Below are 17355 nucleotides of genomic sequence, written 5' to 3'. Positions count from 1 at the left end.
ACCCAACGAATATCTCCTATTTATGATTAGAGTGACCAATTGACGAAATAAAAATCAAAATTTCATGGGGTTTATATGCAATTTCACATTTGAGATTTATGGAATTTTCAAAGGATATAGCATGGAAAATCCCCAATTTATGATTGCAGCAACCAAGGGATGAAATAAAAAAAAAAATTAAAAGGGTGTTACAGGTAATCTGGCATTTGAAATTTATGGATTTTTGAAGGCTATAGCAAAGAAAGATCTCAATTTTATGATTGTAGTATCCAAGGATTGAACTAAAAATAAAACTTTTACAGGTCTTAAGGGTGTTTTAATATTTGAGATTTATGGATTTTTCAAAATTTTATGAGGGATTATATGTGATTGCATATTTCAGATTTATGCATTTTTTTTCAAAAACTATAGCAAGGGAATATATCTAATTTATGATTGGAATGAAAATCAAAATTTTATGAGGGTTATATGCAATTTCAATTTGAAATTAATGAATTCTTCAAAGGCCATAAGAAGAGAAGATCTCCAATTTACAATTAGAGCATATTTGTGGATTTTTAAAAATCTATAGTATGGGAAATCTACAATTTAGAATTCTATTAATTGAGGGTTGAAATGAGAGTCAAAGTTTTATAGGGGTAATATGTAATTTTATATTTGAGATTTATTGATTTTTCAAATATTGCAACATAGGAAAATATCCAATTAATAATTAGAATAACCAAAGGTTGAAATAAAAATAAAACTTTTAGAAAGGGGTTATACATAATTTGATATTTGATATTTATGGATTTTTCAAGAGCTAATAATAGTAAAGGGAAGATCTCCAATTTTTGAAGGCTACAACAACGAAAAATCTCCACTTTACCATTGGAATAATGGAGGGTTTTATAAAAATCAAAATTTTATAAAAAAGTTATATATAATTTCATATTTGAGATTTAAAAATTTTTCAAAACTATAGCAAGGGACAATATCCAATTTATGATTGGAGTAGCCAAAAGTTGAAATGAAAATAAAAATTTTCCAAAAAGGTTACGAATAATTTGATATTTGAGGCTTACTGTTTTTTTAAATGCTTCAATAAGAGAAAATATCCAATTAATTATTGAAGTAACTGAGGATTGAGATGAAAAACAAAATTTTATAAAAGGTCATACATAATTAATTTTATATTTGAGATTTGTGGATTTTTCAAAAGCTATAGCAAAAAAAAAAAAAATTAAATAAATAAATAAATTCTCCAATTTAAGATTTTAAATTTTATAAGGGAGTTATATATAATTTCATAAATGAAAACCAAAATTTTACGAAGGATTAAAAGGTAATTTATGCTCAAAAGGACAAGATGGAAATTACATTCAGATAAACAAAAGTGTTTGTTTAAAATTCAACTAGGCAAAACATCTCTGTTAAAGAGGATCTAATGAATATTTTATCACTTTAGAAGGATTTAAAAGTAAGCTGGTTTTTAAGTAGGGGATTTCTCTTACCCAGCTTTCCTGGCCATTGTACTGTGGAAAATCACACTACCATATGCACCAACCTGCCCTCTAGCGAGCCGAGTTCCAAACACACCAAGCAAGAACTCGAGCCCGGCCGATGGACGGCTCGAGCAAAGCTCTCAACACGCTCAAGCTTGTGAGGTTGTGACAGTTACAGTAAATGGATACCTTGAGTACTGAAAATTGTAGAATACAGCAAATTCATTTCAATGGAACTCCACTTGCTGCTGAGCCGGAGAGCAGGATACTTCGGTCCCTCTGCTTCTATCAAAGTTCAGTAAACCTGCAATGTCCGCAATCTCTTTCGGCATTGATCCAGTAAGCACCTTCGCCACCAAATTAAATCCATCACCAAAAATTTATATTAGCATACAAGCAGAAAACTTCGTATACATATATTAAAAATGAAACAAAGACCAACCTCATGTCCTGTTTCAGTGATGAGAACTTCATCCTCGATTCTTATGCCTATTCCTCGATACCTGCAAAACACCCATTAGTTGTGTGAAGAACTACAAGCAAGGCATGTTAAATGCACATCACTCGGAGTTGCTGTAGCTTCGACTAAAATACCAACCTCTCTGGCACATCACAGGAGGACGGGATATAAACACCTGGCTCAATTGTTATTACCTGCCGCGTCACGGGGTGCACTAATCAGGTTAACATATCAAGTTCAATATTTTGTGTAACAATACAAAGCTTGAATTTGACCGTTTGATTGAATTTGTCATTGGTTACTCAAAATGATGTGCACCGGGTTGGGTGTTCAAGGAGAAAATGATGAACAAACGAGCATTTTGATGAAATGATAGTGGCACAACAATATTATGATATTCGTACAACAAATCAAGCTGTTCATCTCATCCCAAGGAGAAGTTCAGTACGCAATAAAAACTGATTCAAATAGGAAACTTGATTACTTACAACGCCTGGCTGCAAAAGGCGTTCATTCTTGACCATAGACGAGTCATGAACATCCATTCCTAAATAATGACCTGCATCCGATGACAAAAAGAAGAGATCATTAATTTCATGAAACTGTTGCACTACGCTAAACAAGCACATGAAATAAAATGCGGCAAATATAGTACTGTCATGAAACACTGACAGAGGCCAGTACCTATCGAAGTTGGATTCAGTTTATGATATGAACTGATGCTTGAATCTTTCAGGATTCCCATCTTTCGAAGCCCTCTCTGTAACATTTGAACCTGTTTTCCAACAAAAATCAGAAAAACAAACAAAATTATGAAGCACAATTTTACCTGAAACGGTTGAAAAACATATGTTAGCCAAAAAGGACTGCCGTAATCAAGCCTGACTTTTCAGTGCAAGCAAAGTAAATTTCAGCCCTCTTTCACTTGGGAAGACCTTTCAATGAATATACAGGCACCCGATTTAGGGATTATATAGTTCTATGAAAAAAAAAAAAATAATACTTGAAAGTTAAATTATAAAAAAACTATATAAATATATTACATAATATATATTTTTTTTTGGGGATTTTACGAACATTGAAAAAAAATATACAAATAATTGTAGTAGGATTATTTTTGCCATTGCCACACATTTCTCTCATACTTCAACACAATGATATTGCCAATTACTTCATGGCTACATAAAATCATGATTAGCAAATTATGAAAACTTTGAACATACCGAGTAATTGTGTATTTGCTGAATGCTCATGCCTGGTTTACAGAGCTTCACACATTCTTTGTTCGTCTCTAAGATGAGATCATATAGAATTTCCTGAAAATGAGGCCCAAGGAAAAAAGAGCTTAGTGTCAAACCATTGACTTACCATTAATTGATGTAAGCTGCAATAAAAATTAGATAAAGCTAACACCACAAAAAATGAAACTTAAAACACCCCCGACATGGATAGGTTCAGTGAAAGCCAAAGGGTTGTCACAATAATGAATTTAATGTCTGCAGTAGTGACATAAAAATTTAATCCACACATAACAGATCAAGCAGCAATCATACTTTACAGCATTAGATGAGAGAGAAAATCTAAACATAACCAAGAAAGAGAAGCAGGGAATATTGACAAAATAGATGAAAATTACAGACTAGTAAAATAAAACAAATACTCTCTCCATTCCTTTTTATCTGTCGTGAATAACCGAATCTCACATACCAAAAAAAGTTGATTATTTCACATAATTTAATAAAAAATTAGTTATCTTTCTAAAATTATCCCTAATTTATATCTTCACATTTCTCTCTCATATTAAATTCCAAGAAGAGAATTGAAATTGAATGTTAGGGTAATTTTGGAAAAAAATAATAATAAATGCTTCTTGATGTTTAAAAATGACAGATAAAAAGGAACATGGGTTTATGATAGATAAAAAGAAATGGAGGGAGTAAAATATAAGATCATAATGAGAAGGGATGCCAAGGAACCAAAAACAGATTAAGGCACTGTTATCTTAAAAAAAATGGGCCCCCAAGTTAATAGAAGATAACACCAACCTGAGCAGAGGAAAAGCTACCACAAGGTGGCCATGTTCGAGTCAGATCACTCAGATAACCATGGAATTCACACCCAATGTCCATTAACACAAGCTCCCCAGCTCTGATCTGATGTGTCACAACCCATTAGCCAATTATGGATATCTACATTACATCATCGCATGTGAATCAAAACTGAAAACATTACCTTCTGATCATTTCGTGAATAGTGTATAACGCTCGCATTTGCTCCGCCACCAACCACAGGATGAAAACTAGAAAGATCACCAGAAAGGCGGAAACAAAAATTATCAAGACAATATCACACTATATTCCAAAATAGTCTGATCTTCATCATGTAACAAAAAATTAAAAATATCCAAAGCAATGAAAATTCAATTTTATCCTTATGCCACTTAGCACAAGGGGAGAACCATTAGTAACCCCAACCAGTGATGTAGATTAGGAACGCAAGTGCATTGACCCACACCAAACACAGCAAAACATGGCTGAGGAGTTTTATGGCTTGGGAAAAACCAAATGTTGTGTACAAATAATTGCCATTTAGTGTATAAACAACCAAAAGGCTACCGACTCTGCACTACCAAGGCTACCTTCAAGAAACTCATGAAGATATCTAATTGCTGCATTCCACCACTGAATTTCACTTTGCTTCTCTAGACCACACAAGCTAGACTTTTGTAGGCTACAAAAGCTAGTCCCCTTTGGCCGTAAGACTTAGGAAGGCTATAAAAAATAAGCCGTGCATGGAAACCTAACAAATCAATGACCAAAACAGCACGGCAACTTTTGCCAAATCACTTGAAAGTGAATGAAATCTACATTGCAAGATGAAAGGAAGAAAAATCGACATTCCCAACACAGAAACACCTAAGAAGAGGATAAAGAATTTCTATGCAAAATATTTGATTAAAAAATTACTGTCCATATGAACAAAAGCATAAATATCTTACTGATAAACGCCTAAATATACATATTTTATACGTATTGATCTTGTATTATTTTGTGTATATCTTCATGAATTGATGCCCATTTAAGTATAAATTTGTTCTTTTGGTGTTGCAGATCATAAATGTGCCGAATGTAGCTCAAAAATGCAAATTGGACGAATTCGACACCAAAAACGGCATTTTTGGGGGTGTTAGCACTGTAGCAGGCATTCGGCTGTGAGCTTCACGAGGTCCATGCACCCGCATGGGTGCCCGTGAGGTTTGCTGGAATTTCACAAGTCTCATTACTGTAGCACCGACATATTTTCTAGGCGAAATGGCAGTGAGCTTCACGGGCTCCATGCGCCCGCATGGAGCCCGTATGGACCTGACGGGATATATTTTGGACTGAACTTTTAAGGCAAAGGGGGGAGGTTTTGAGAGATAGCTTTTTGGGGAGTTCTTGGAGCCGACTTCCACAAGTTCAGCGGAGGCAAGATCACGCGTTTTGGAGCGGGGGAATTAAAGGGAGAAGCTTAGTTTGGCTAGATCTTCATCAATCTCTTCTTTGGGAGCTTGTAGACGACGAGAGAAGCCGCCCCAATCGCGGCGTCCGTGGAAGCTTTACACCTAACTTCCATTGTTTAAGGGAGTTTTCTTATGCCATTTGTAGTTGTTTTCATGGACCTATTGTTTGTATTTGTTTGCATGGACGAGTAGACCCCAAGGTTACCAGATGCCGGTAAACCTTGGGGTGAACTTGTGTATTTTGATGAACTAATTATGTCTATTGCAAGGGTTTTGTGTTTGTGATTCATTCTTGGTGCATTTGATGTGTTGCTTACATGAGAACTCTGTAAACCAACTTCTAGGTTGTACTTGATCATCGCCCTTCTATTAGACACACCAAGTTTGGAAGGGATTCATGTACGAATACGCCGTGACCATCGGGTATTTTGTACCCTTCCAACATTAGGGCTAGACCGAGTTGTGTTCCGGCTCTGATTAGGGATTTCCCCCTTTGTTAATGCAATCGTATGAGGATTTGATCAGAAGAAATTCCGTATCAATACTTATACCGGATTAGGGGTCAATTGCCGTGACCATCGGGTTAACCTACTTTAGGAAATCTCTAGGTCCAAACCTTCACTTGCATGACATTCTTAGCATCCTTTGCACTTTAGTAGCCCCTAGGAGAGCCGTATCCGTGACCATTTCTTTCCCTGGATTTTATACCCTTGCTTTATTTTAGACTCTACTTGTAGTTCTTTCATTTTAATTAATAGATTAGAGAAACCCTTCGAATCTTTCGGCTAAACAATACGCGAAGAAGAAGTAAGGGTAGATCCTTGGGCCCAGGGAATACGACCCTCTCGTGTTCGCACGAGAGGTATTACTTGACGACTCCGTGCACTTGCGGATCTCGCATTAAGTTTTTGGCGCTGTTGCCGGGGACCCACAAAGAATACTCGGAAAACTTAGAGTTTATTAATTTAGCCATTGTTTCTTTAATTATGTACATTTGTTTCTTTTATTTTGCACTTTTGTTCGTTTTTATTTCTTTCGAAGTTATTTTCTGCTTTAAATATTTCTCTTTGTTTAACATTTCCTGGTTATTCATTATCCGCTATAATCATAATTGCAGCCGGCAGTTGGGGTGACGCTTCCTGTCTGCAGATTCCATACTCGAATTTCCTACTTGAATCTCTAGTGCCATTTGAACCAGAAGGAATGATGAGTACGCACATTCTTCATAGTTGAAGACGGTTTGAACATTACAATGTGGCTAGAACCGTACCCTTGGGAGAGCATGACGTGTAGGAACTATTCACGCACTATATGAAGTCCGACAGTGTGTTGCCACTAGTTAAGCTTATTCCACCTATCCTTCCTTCCGTCCCCACCCATGAGGAAGAAAGGAACAAGTCCGATGACTCTGTCGTACTAGTTCAGCAAATCGAAGAGGAAATAGATCTTATAGTGGGGGGGCGACTCAAGATCATCCGGATGTGAGATTCACGCTATGGAACAGTGCATGGATAGTGGTAGCTCCTCAGAAGATGAGTATAGAGGGTTCGAGGATATTAATCTCGGGAAGTTTGGGCAATTAAAATCATCAATTGAGGAACCACCGGAATTAGAACTAAAGCCGCTTCCCGAACACTTGGAATATGCATTTCTGGCAGAGGGATCAAAACTTCCAATCATCATTGCCTCAGACTTGACCCCTAAGCAAAAATCAGACCTTCTGAGTGTGTTAAATAAGTACAAAAAAGCGATTGCGTGGAAGATTTCAGATATTAAGGGAATTAGCCCTTCCTTTTGTACACACAAGATTCTCATGGAAGATAATCATAGGCCGACAGCTATACCCCAGAGACGGCTCAACCCTAATATGAAAGAAGTAGTGTGCAGCGAGGTGATCAAACTTCTTGATGCAGGAATCATCAACCCTATCTCTGACAGTGAGTGGGTGAGCCCAATGCAGGTGGTGCCGAAAAAGGGGGGATGACGGTGGTCACTAATGAAAAGAATGAATTAGTCCCCACTAGAACGGTCACAGGCTAGCGGGTGTGCATAGACTATAGAAAACTGAATGATGCTACTAGAAAAGATCATTTCCCTCTTCCTTTCATTGACCAAATGCTTGAACGACTAGCAGGGCACTCATATTACTGTTTCTTGGATGGTCTCTCCGAGTACTTTCAAATCCCCATCTCCCCAGAAGACCAGGAGAAGACAACTTTCACATGCCCTTATGGTACTTTTGCTTACCGTCAGATGTCTTTCGAACTATGTAATGCTCCAGCCACCTTCCAGCGTTGTATGATAGCCATATTTGATGATCTGGTGGAAGATATCATGGAGGTTTTCATGGACGATTTCTCAGTTTTAGGTGATTCTTTCGACCTCTGCCTCAAAAATCTAGAGCGGGTATTAGCCAGATGTGAGGAAACCAACTCGGTTCTCAGTGGGAAAAGTGTCATTTTATGGTCAAGGAAGGCATTGTGCTTGGTCATAAGATATCACAACAAGGAATTGAGGTGGACAAGGCCAAGGTTTCCACTATCGAACAGCTACCTCCCCCAACGTCAGTGAAGGCCATTAGGAGTTTCTTGGGACATGCAGGTTTTTACAGAAGGTTCGTCAAGGATTTTTCATTAATTGCCCGACCACTTACAAAACTCCTTGAGAAGGACACGGCATTCGAGTTTAGTGATGAGTGTATGACTGTTTTCCTCGAATCATATGTGCATGTCCCGGCTGTGCTCGATTAAACCCATACCTCGAATCATATGTGTGATATACGGCCCAGCGAAAATAGATCCAAGGCGTGTGTAAGTACCTTGATTAACAAACAACTCGGCAAAAAGGTGTCCAAGGTGGATCGGGTAGCGCTCGATATCTTGTAGTAGCATTAGTAAGTCAGAGCGCGTGATTACCCCAGTGCTATCGCACCGGCCTCCAATACCTCGACTTAAGAGTGCATGAACATATCGATGTGCGGGGTTGTGAAGACGAGATGCTTTCCATGACTCGTTAGATGCTGCCGACGGAGATAATATTCGAGGGAACCGTGTGTCGTGGTGGCGAAAAAAATCATGCAGGAAGAGCGATGAAATCTTTGGTGTGTTCCTGACTTTCCCTCATCATACAAAGCCCGAGAAACAACCCGGTTGTGGAGTCACAAATGGTGTTCATTGTCCCAAAGGCTTGGAAAACTTATTCAGATCTGGGTCTTATTAAGTCTATTGTGCTTAGGACATCAAGGTGAGTTCACGATGGCCGGGATCGTTAATTGAAAGATTCGGTCACATCCATCATGATTGATTAATTCCTCACGGCCTCGGCCAGAACCTAGAACCGAGGACATTGCGATCAATTGTCAGGATAATACCAAGGGCTTGGACTTCAGAGGGTTTATAGCGTGCCCTATGTTGCGGCGAGGCTAAGGATGGCACTCCAGCTGGGTGCCGCATCATGTCTAGGGGCAGCTTTTGATAAAAACCGCGGCTTGAAGCGTTCCTAAACATGAAGGCTTCCGAAAATCGTGGGGGTTTGGGAATGCGGGTCGGCGTGTTTTCATCAAGCGTCCTAGGGCTGTGATGCGGCGTGAGTGCCATCCCTGCTGGCCCATAGCGCTCTGGGCTGCGCTCTGACCACTGTCGGAATCAAGCCTGATTGTCCGGACAGTGTCGCAGTCCGGCTCGGTGGCGGGCGAATCATCATGATCGATGTGACCGGTCACGTTAGCGATCCGAGCTGGTGAACTCGCGGATGTCTGCGCAATGAGACAGTGAGACCGTGCGGAATGGTTCAAAGCGCTGGGATAATGACCGTTAATTGACCGCGAACTAGGCGGGCTTCTTCGAGGTGATGAGGGCTTGTCAGCTGACGATCGTCTTCGTGCAGCGTCACGTGCGGAACCGGGCTGGCGATCTGCCGGCGGTCGAGGCGCTGCGTCTTCGCGACCCGCGCATCGTATCGACCGTGCGGTGTGGGCATGCGAGGGCCAGTGACCGGCGCTGTGCGACACTGTCTGATGCTGCTGTATGCAGACCTGCTGCTGCTTGGTGTGATCGACATGACTGCGCCGGTCAGATCCCTGTGCGGGCACGTATATCCACGTATGATCCGGTATGTGTCGAACGCGAGACTTGCACACATTGTTGATGGATTTTTCGCCGCCAGGGGATGGCTACTATGTTTTTCTATGGGGATGGTGGAGAAGCGCGGTGACACATATGCCGTTATCCGGTACTACGACCACGGGTGGCGCATCACTGCTTCTCCCACGGTCAGATTCAGGCGAGACGGCGCAGCCTAGCCCGAGTTGAGTTTTCGCGCCGGGAGATTCGAGGCGAGATTCATTTCCTTCAGTCGAGGACATCAGAGAATCTTGAGATACTTAGAGCGGTTGGCGAGGGATATGCGTGAAATTCTCTCTTTTTGTGCGTGGGTCTTCTTCATCCTCAGCGCCACCTCGGGGACTACCACATCATTAGCATCTGCTGCACCTACTGACGGACACCACCCAGCCTAGGAGCAAGACTTTTATGGACTTGAGTTTATGTTTTGTATTTTGCATTATTTTGTGGCTTGCTAGTTGAACTTCTTTTGTTAGCATGGGTTCACTCCCTGCTAGGCTTGTTTTACTTTTATTTGGACTATTATGCATGTTTTCCTTCCCCTTGATTTTCTTAAGTGTCGTGATCGCCTTACTTATTTTTGCAGGACTTCTCACAGATTATGCCTCTCCTCCTTTTACTCTTTCTTTGGCTTTGTTGCCCATGACTATGCTTTTCACTGAACAATCTTCATCAACCAAATGGGACGAGTCTCTTTACCGCTTCCTTTTTCATGCTTCAATTATTTATTATGAATTGTACACTATGTTCTGCTGATTAATGTACATTGAGGGCAATGTACAATTTTAGGTGTGGGGATGGGTTATTTGCATGTTTACTTTACCGGTGATAGCTATGATTTATTGTTAAAAACCTCCTGCCTTGAAGGAATGATAGTAATGAGTTGTAGTGCTATTTGTGCTATAAGAAAGTCATGTTTTCTTTCTAGTGCTCTCTTCACAACTTTGACACAGAACTTCTACCTTGCTTGCCCCAGCTAACCCACTGCTTTGATTTAAGGTGTTAGAGTGGTAAATTCATCCCTCAATGGTCTTTTAAGAGCTTTTGGTTCTTTTTCTCATTTTACTTTTTCCCTAAGTGAAGTTTTGCATGAAAATGCTCAGGAGACATGTATATATTTGTTACCTGGAAAAAAAAAAAAAAAAATTATGTCGGTATTCCTCTGCTAATTTAGCATTAATGCGTTTATGTAGACTGTAATCAAATAGGTTGGGTGGCTCTTGTGCCTAATCAGCATGTGCATCCTCCTGAAAGATTATAAGATATTTTGTGCAGTCTACGTTAGGCGGACTCGGAAAAAAAAAAAGTGTGTATTCTCCTGAACTCTAGCATGCATTCACTTAGAAATTGAAGTGTTGACTGTAGACCGAAGGACTCTTAACTCGCTATTGAGGGCGTCTTTAGGATTTCTAACACCGGTAGTCATTGAATGTGGCGTGAATAGGGAAGAGCGAGGGATGAAGTATATACACACACTCACGAGGAAAGCACTCAAGAGGATTCATGACTATCTCTACTAAGTTGGTTATTGTGCAACTCATTTTCTTAATTTCATTTTATCTGTGCTTGTGGGGTTCTTCACTATTTGAGCTTGAGGTCGTACATTTAGCCGTTTATCGTCTTGCCCCTATTCTTTCATGTGTGTTTGCTTAAGGACAAGCAAACGCTTAGGTGTGGGGATGTTTGATAAACGTCTAAATGTACGTATTTTATACGTATTGATTTTGTATTATTTGTGTATATCTTAATGAATTGATGCCCGTTTAAGTATAAATTTATTTTTTTGGTGTTGCAGATCATAAATGTGCCAAATGTAGCTCAAAAATGCAAATTGGACGAATTCGACACCAAAAACGGCATTTTTTGGGTGTTAGACTGTAGCAGAGACATTCGATGCTGAGCTTCAGCGAGGTCCATGCGCCCGCATGGGTGCACGTGAGGTTTCTTCTGGGAATTTCACTGAGTCTCGGTTACTTGTGTTAAAATCACTTTGTGGTGAATCTCTGTAGCACCCTGCCATATTTTTCTAGGCGAAAATGATGGGTGAGCTTCACGGGCTCCATGCGCTGACAGTATGGACTGACAGGATATATTTTGGATCTGAACTTTTTAGGGCAAAGGGGAGATTTTTGAGAGTTTTTTGGGGAGTTCTTGGAGCCGACTTCCACAAGTTCAGAGGAGGCAAAATCACTCGTTTTGGAGCAGGGGAATTAAAGGGAGAAGCTTAGTTTGGCTAGATCTTCATCGATCTCTTCTTTGGGGAGTTTGTGAGGCGAGCGAAGCCGCCCCTGATCAGCGGTGTCCGTGGAAGCTTTTCCACCTAACAGCTTGTCATCTCACTTCCATTGTTTGAGGGAGTTTCCTTAGTAGTTGTTTTCATGGACCTATTGTTTGTATTTGTTTTCATGGACGAGTAGACCCCGAGGTCATTTGGATCTTGGGGTGAACGTTAGGGGTGAACTTGTGTATTTTGATGATCTAATTATGTCTATTGCAAGTGTTTTGTGTTTGTGATTCATTTCGCAAGAAGCCCGTATGGACCTGACGGGATATATTTTAGACTGAACTTTTAGGGCAAAGAGAGGAGATTGAGAGATAGCTTTTTGGGGAGTTCTTGGAGCCGACTTCCAAAAGTTCGGAGGAGAGCAAGATCACGCGTTTTTGGAGGCGGGGAATTAAAGGGAGAAAGCTTAGTTTGGCTAGATCTTCATCGATCTCTTCTTTGGGAGCTTGTAGGCGATGAGAGAAGCGCCCGATCACGGCGTCCGTGGAAGCTTTACACCCTAACTTGGCATCACCTTCCATTGTTTAAGGGAGTTTTCTTATGCCATTTGTAGTTGTTTTCATGGACCTATTGTTTGTATTTGTTTGCATGGACTGAGTAGACCCCAAGGGTTACGGATCTTGGGTAAACCTTGGGGTGAACTTATATATTTTGATGAACTAATTATGTCTATTGCAAGGGTTTTTGTGTTTGTGATTCATTCTTGGTGCATTTGATGTGTTGCTTACATGAGAACTCTGTAAACCAACTTCTAGGTTGTACTTGGTAGCGTGATCATCGCCCTTGTATTAGACACACCAAGTTTGGAAGGGATTCATGTCCGAATCGCCCGTGACCATCGGGTATTTTTGTACCCTCAACATTAGGGGCTAGACCGAGGTTGTGTTCGGCTACGATTAGGGATTTCCCCTTTTGTTAATGCAATCATATGAGGATTTGATCGGGAAGAAATTCCGTATCAATACTTATACGGATTAGGGGTCAATTGTCAGTGACCATCGGGTTAACCTACTTTAGAAATCTCTAGGTCCAAACCTTCACTTGCATGACATTCTTAGCATCTTTTTGCACTTTAGTAGCCCCTAGGAGGCCAGTATCCGTGACCATTTCTTTCCCTGGATTTTATACCCTTGCCTTATTTTAGACTCTACTTGTAGTTCTTTCATTTTAATTAATAGATTAGAGAAACCATTCGAATCTTTCGGCTAGACAATACGCGAAGAAGTAAGGGTAGATCCTTGGGCCCAGGGAATACGACCCTCTCGTGCTCGCACGAGAGGTATTACTTGACGACTCCGTGCACTTGCGGATCTCGCATCACTTACCCTCAGATGCCTAAACGTAGGCTGTTGATAATTATAATGTACAAAATATTGATTTCCATAAGTGGGAAACATAATCCATGTAGAATATATATGATAAACTGTCATTATAAAAGGGGGAAAAATTACTTACGCCATTCTTTGTGCACCTTTCATTTTGCATTCATATTCAACCTTGGCTGCTAACTTGCTTTCTTCAGGAGATGTCCTTGAAAGTAACATTGTTTGCAAAAGAGACTAATCAAGGAAAAGGAATATGGCAATGATCATATAGTAAGTCATCAAAATCAATAACTTTGCGCGTCAAGCATACAATTTTAAGTTTCCAATGAAACAATGAAAATAACTTGCATTTTAACAAGTCTAACATTAATATGCTATTTAGTAGCTCAATATGGTAGTCTGATAAAAAAGACAAAAAAGAGTAATTGGAGCTATTTTATTTCAGTTCTACTTGATCAATGGTAGTTCTTTCAGGCTATTTGCTAAAGTGGACATCCATTGTCTGTCAAAAATAAATAAAAAAAGGTTCCATTTCAGAAGGTCAAAGAACAGAGGGACAAGTTCACCATTAAGTAAAATTGTTCCTTTAAAAAAAAAATGTGTTTACATATTTGGCTATATATGACCCTACTTTATCCAAAAGAAAAGGCTAAACTATAAAATGGCAATTTTGAAAGACAAGCCCTTCAAGAAATAGAGGAGAGCTAAATGCAGTTTAATTGCTAAGGGAAAAAAACAAAGACCTTTGATAGTAAATGATATAAAATTGCAATACTATCAGGATGTGTACATTGAGATTTTGCAGACAGAAGTTATTTCACTTATACATGAAAACAATATTGATGATGTGCATGGAACTACAATTATCACGATTGATGTAAACTTTAATTGAGGTAATTTTCTTCAGAAAAATATAGCTGGCTAAACTGGCTTGAGAAGCATCACTTACTTGGCAAGCGATAGAGGCAGACTGTCTCATCAAGTTAACTTCTGACGATGACTTCACCCATCGCAGTTCATGAGTCAAGTATGAGATATCTTTAACTTTATTGTTGTGGTCTAACTCGCGGAAGGCCTCGAATGCCATATAAGACGGCAAAGCTGTCATCACATTATGGTACACTTTGGTTGCATGACTAATCATTCCCGGAAGGACCTGGACCAACATTTGAAAAAGTTATTAAATAAATAACATAAAATCTATTTAGATAGACCAAAAAAAAGGTTAATAACACCAAATACTGTAGCATAACTGTCATATTTAAAGCAGGACAGATACTAATGCAGGCTCAGAATGGATTTTTCCAAGAGAGAAGTTACATTTTTATTGATGACTAGGAATCAAAATATCCACTGAATTAGAATATTTTCTTCTCATAAGTTTGGATCAATGAAAAGAATATTAGCCATTTGTCAAGAATGTAGATTGCGAAATCATAAGCTGACTTTATCTATCACACACCAAGAAGATAAAATAGATTATCCTTTTCTGCCAAATTATCAACTAGTTTGAATAAGAGGATAATAAAGACTGAAGATCTATACATCTGTTAAATTTGCATTCATCTTGATATAACAACTTTGAAGTCAGTCAATTACATAGTTTAACATTGTGCAATATGCAGAAGCACTTAAGACTTTGCCATTCATACACATACAGAAAAGATATCTTGTTAAAAAGAGTCAGTTGTCTATCAATTACGTCATAAGGCAGGTATTGTACTAGGTGACATGGAACCAGATAATAGATTTGCCAATGCTGATTATAAAGGATTTGCAGGGCAGCCAATGCATATCCAAGCACCAAGGCAAGCAGTATTAATATACCAACCTCACGCATCTTACTCATGGAAAATGCCTTGTCAGCCTTAAAATAATCCAATGCTGCATCCATTCCAGCGATTGAGCCTTGCCAGAGCACATCCTAAAAATATGAAACAGCAAATATTGTCATAAACATAGCTTCTCAATATGTAATATGCACTGCAGAATGTAATATGCATTATCTGAAACTTGAAGCCATCCCATCAAAAAAAGAAAATGGCAAAGTCAGTGCTATGTTTATTGCAAAACAAAAACTCATAAAGAGGTCAATATCTACATAATAATAAAGAAACCATATATGAATGTCAGAATCACAAGAAATTCTTGTATCCAATGCTCAAATAATAGACAAGTAGCTGCGAATATAACAGAGCACAAAATTAAATATTCAAGTAAATATGTATGTTGTTATTATAAAAAAGGCTCCCATTCCATGACATCCAAAAATAACTACTCGATGCAAAATCCATTCATCGAGTTAAAAAAAAAAATCAATGCACTTTTAACTACTCTATTTGTATAACATAATGAGATAAAAATGTTATTTAAAATAAATAGATAAATAGTATACATATCATTTCAAAGTACCGACATCAATAATAACATAATGAGGTAATAGGTTATAGCATGTTGATATAATCTAAATTCTCTAAAAGCCATCTAATACAATTCAAAAACTTCCAAAAAGGTCATCATATGAAGAGTTGAAGTATAAGCAAGACAATAAAAATACCATGAAAGCAACAAAATGAAGAAGGCCCATACATCCAATCAAACTAAAAGAAAACTGGCCCAGATATACAAGTGAAGCTTGAGAAAATCATAAAAATCTTATGAAAATTAGCAATTTAATATAAAGAAAAACTATCTTCCTATATAATATCAAGACACAACCAAACAAGGGAACCATGAAAACTCAGTGCCTAACAAAAATGATGTTTTTGCATATTATTCCAACCAATTATGGCTTACTTGAGGATCTGGATCAGGCATAAACATACATAATCCAATTTCATCACTCAAAACTGCTACACCTCCAGGTTGTGAACAACCGGTGATATAAAGGTAATCAGCATCTTGCCGAAATGGATATGGCACCACATCTGTCATCATTTTCACAGGGGCAGATGCAATTATAGCCAAGCTTTTCTCTGGAAGTAGTTCCAGAAGTCGTTTTCTTCTACTAATGTATTCATCACTTGTAATTCCTGGGGTGATCTCCCCTTCTGCAAGTAACTAAAATAAGGAGGAAAAAAAATCATGATCAAAGAAAAGAACAATTCTAACATTATTGCAGGGCAAAGGACTTGAATGGGTTTCAAGAAAGTACATGAGGATGCGATACGGATGTAGGCTGCCCAATATCAACAATTCTCTGAGTGGCATATGATGAGCATTGGATAGACTTGTACAAAGGATACAAAACCTGAGGCTTAACCTACAAAACAATAAGCTTGTAACACTAACAACATAACAAATTTAAAGCAAAGAACCTAAAGCAAAGTAATTTCCTCCAAAAGCTTAACGTCAAGCATCAAAAAATGCCAAAGATGTTTCAATTTCTGAAAAATAATCATCACCACAAAAAATTCATCAATTTGGACAAACATACAAGAGCATCAAAATGACACTAACACAACACAGGACTGAAAACGCCACGAATGGACTTTAACCCACCAGATACCTCCAAACTGATTAGTAGAACACAAACGCATTCCAAAGTCTTCTTACAGCGAGTAATCTTTCATAAAACACAACATCCTAATTTCTAACAAAAAGAGAAAGAATTAACAGATTCAACAATAAAATCAATACCGGAATATAAAAAGATGAACCTTTATAGCTAACTAGCCACGCAATCATTCAAGAAGATGAACTAATACATCTTCAAGGTACTCATAAAATTAGAATATAATAAAATAAAAAACTTTATAAACAAAATCGTTCAAACCCGCCAAATTGGTTAAAAAGAATCCATCAAGAATCCGCAAATGTTCTTCACATGAATAAAATTGATGCTACCAATCTACATTCCTGCATAAAAACCCAAGAAAACCTAGAAAAACTTGATGATTGTGCATTATCAGTTCATCCATTGAGTCCTGATGAAGGGTTTACTATCCATCCAAGAAAAATGAGAATCAAGAACAACAAAGGACAACGAGACAATAATTCAAAGGTTTCAAGGAGACTTCAATACCATTCCTCTCACGATGCTCCTCATCGCTCCCCTTCTCAGGCTCTGCATCGCCATGGCCGTGCTTCCTCTCTCTCTCTCTCTCTCTCTCTTTCTCTGGGAATGAGACCACGAGAGTGACGAGAGGGAGAGGGTTAATAACGATCCATCATCACCGC

The 17355-nt window shown here is 38.7% G+C and overlaps 1 protein-coding gene across 1 annotated transcript; it reads right to left on the bottom strand.

Moving 5' to 3' along the window:
- Positions 1-1347: 1347 nt before the first annotated feature.
- Positions 1348-17289, bottom strand: LOC120263482 (intermediate cleaving peptidase 55, mitochondrial). The gene is made up of 14 exons (XM_039271401.1): positions 17201-17289; positions 16331-16438; positions 15973-16236; positions 15008-15100; positions 14126-14332; positions 13307-13410; positions 4177-4243; positions 3990-4097; positions 3168-3260; positions 2629-2719; positions 2433-2503; positions 2083-2138; positions 1927-1987; positions 1348-1831 (listed from the first exon to the last, which is right to left on the bottom strand). Exons 1-14 carry the CDS (start codon positions 17252-17254, stop codon positions 1712-1714), a joined length of 1497 nt encoding a protein of 498 aa, XP_039127335.1. The 5' UTR covers positions 17255-17289; the 3' UTR covers positions 1348-1711.
- Positions 17290-17355: the final 66 nt, after the last annotated feature.

Source organism: Dioscorea cayenensis, chromosome 6 (genome assembly GCF_009730915.1).
Source record: "Dioscorea cayenensis subsp. rotundata cultivar TDr96_F1 chromosome 6, TDr96_F1_v2_PseudoChromosome.rev07_lg8_w22 25.fasta, whole genome shotgun sequence".
Taxonomy (NCBI): Eukaryota; Viridiplantae; Streptophyta; class Magnoliopsida; order Dioscoreales; family Dioscoreaceae; genus Dioscorea; species Dioscorea cayenensis.
This window is presented reverse-complemented; position numbering and strand designations above follow the sequence as displayed.

Coding starts and splice junctions, on each gene's coding strand:
- LOC120263482 (XM_039271401.1), bottom strand. CDS start 17,254: ATGGCGATGCAGAGCCTGAGAAGGGGAGCGATGAGGAGCATCGTGAGA. Junction 13,411..14,125: donor CTGCCTCTATCGCTTGCCAA/GTAAGTGATGCT, acceptor TTCCTTGATTAG/TCTCTTTTGCAAACAATGTT. Junction 2,504..2,628: donor ACTGAATCCAACTTCGATAG/GTACTGGCCTCT, acceptor CATCGGATGCAG/GTCATTATTTAGGAATGGAT.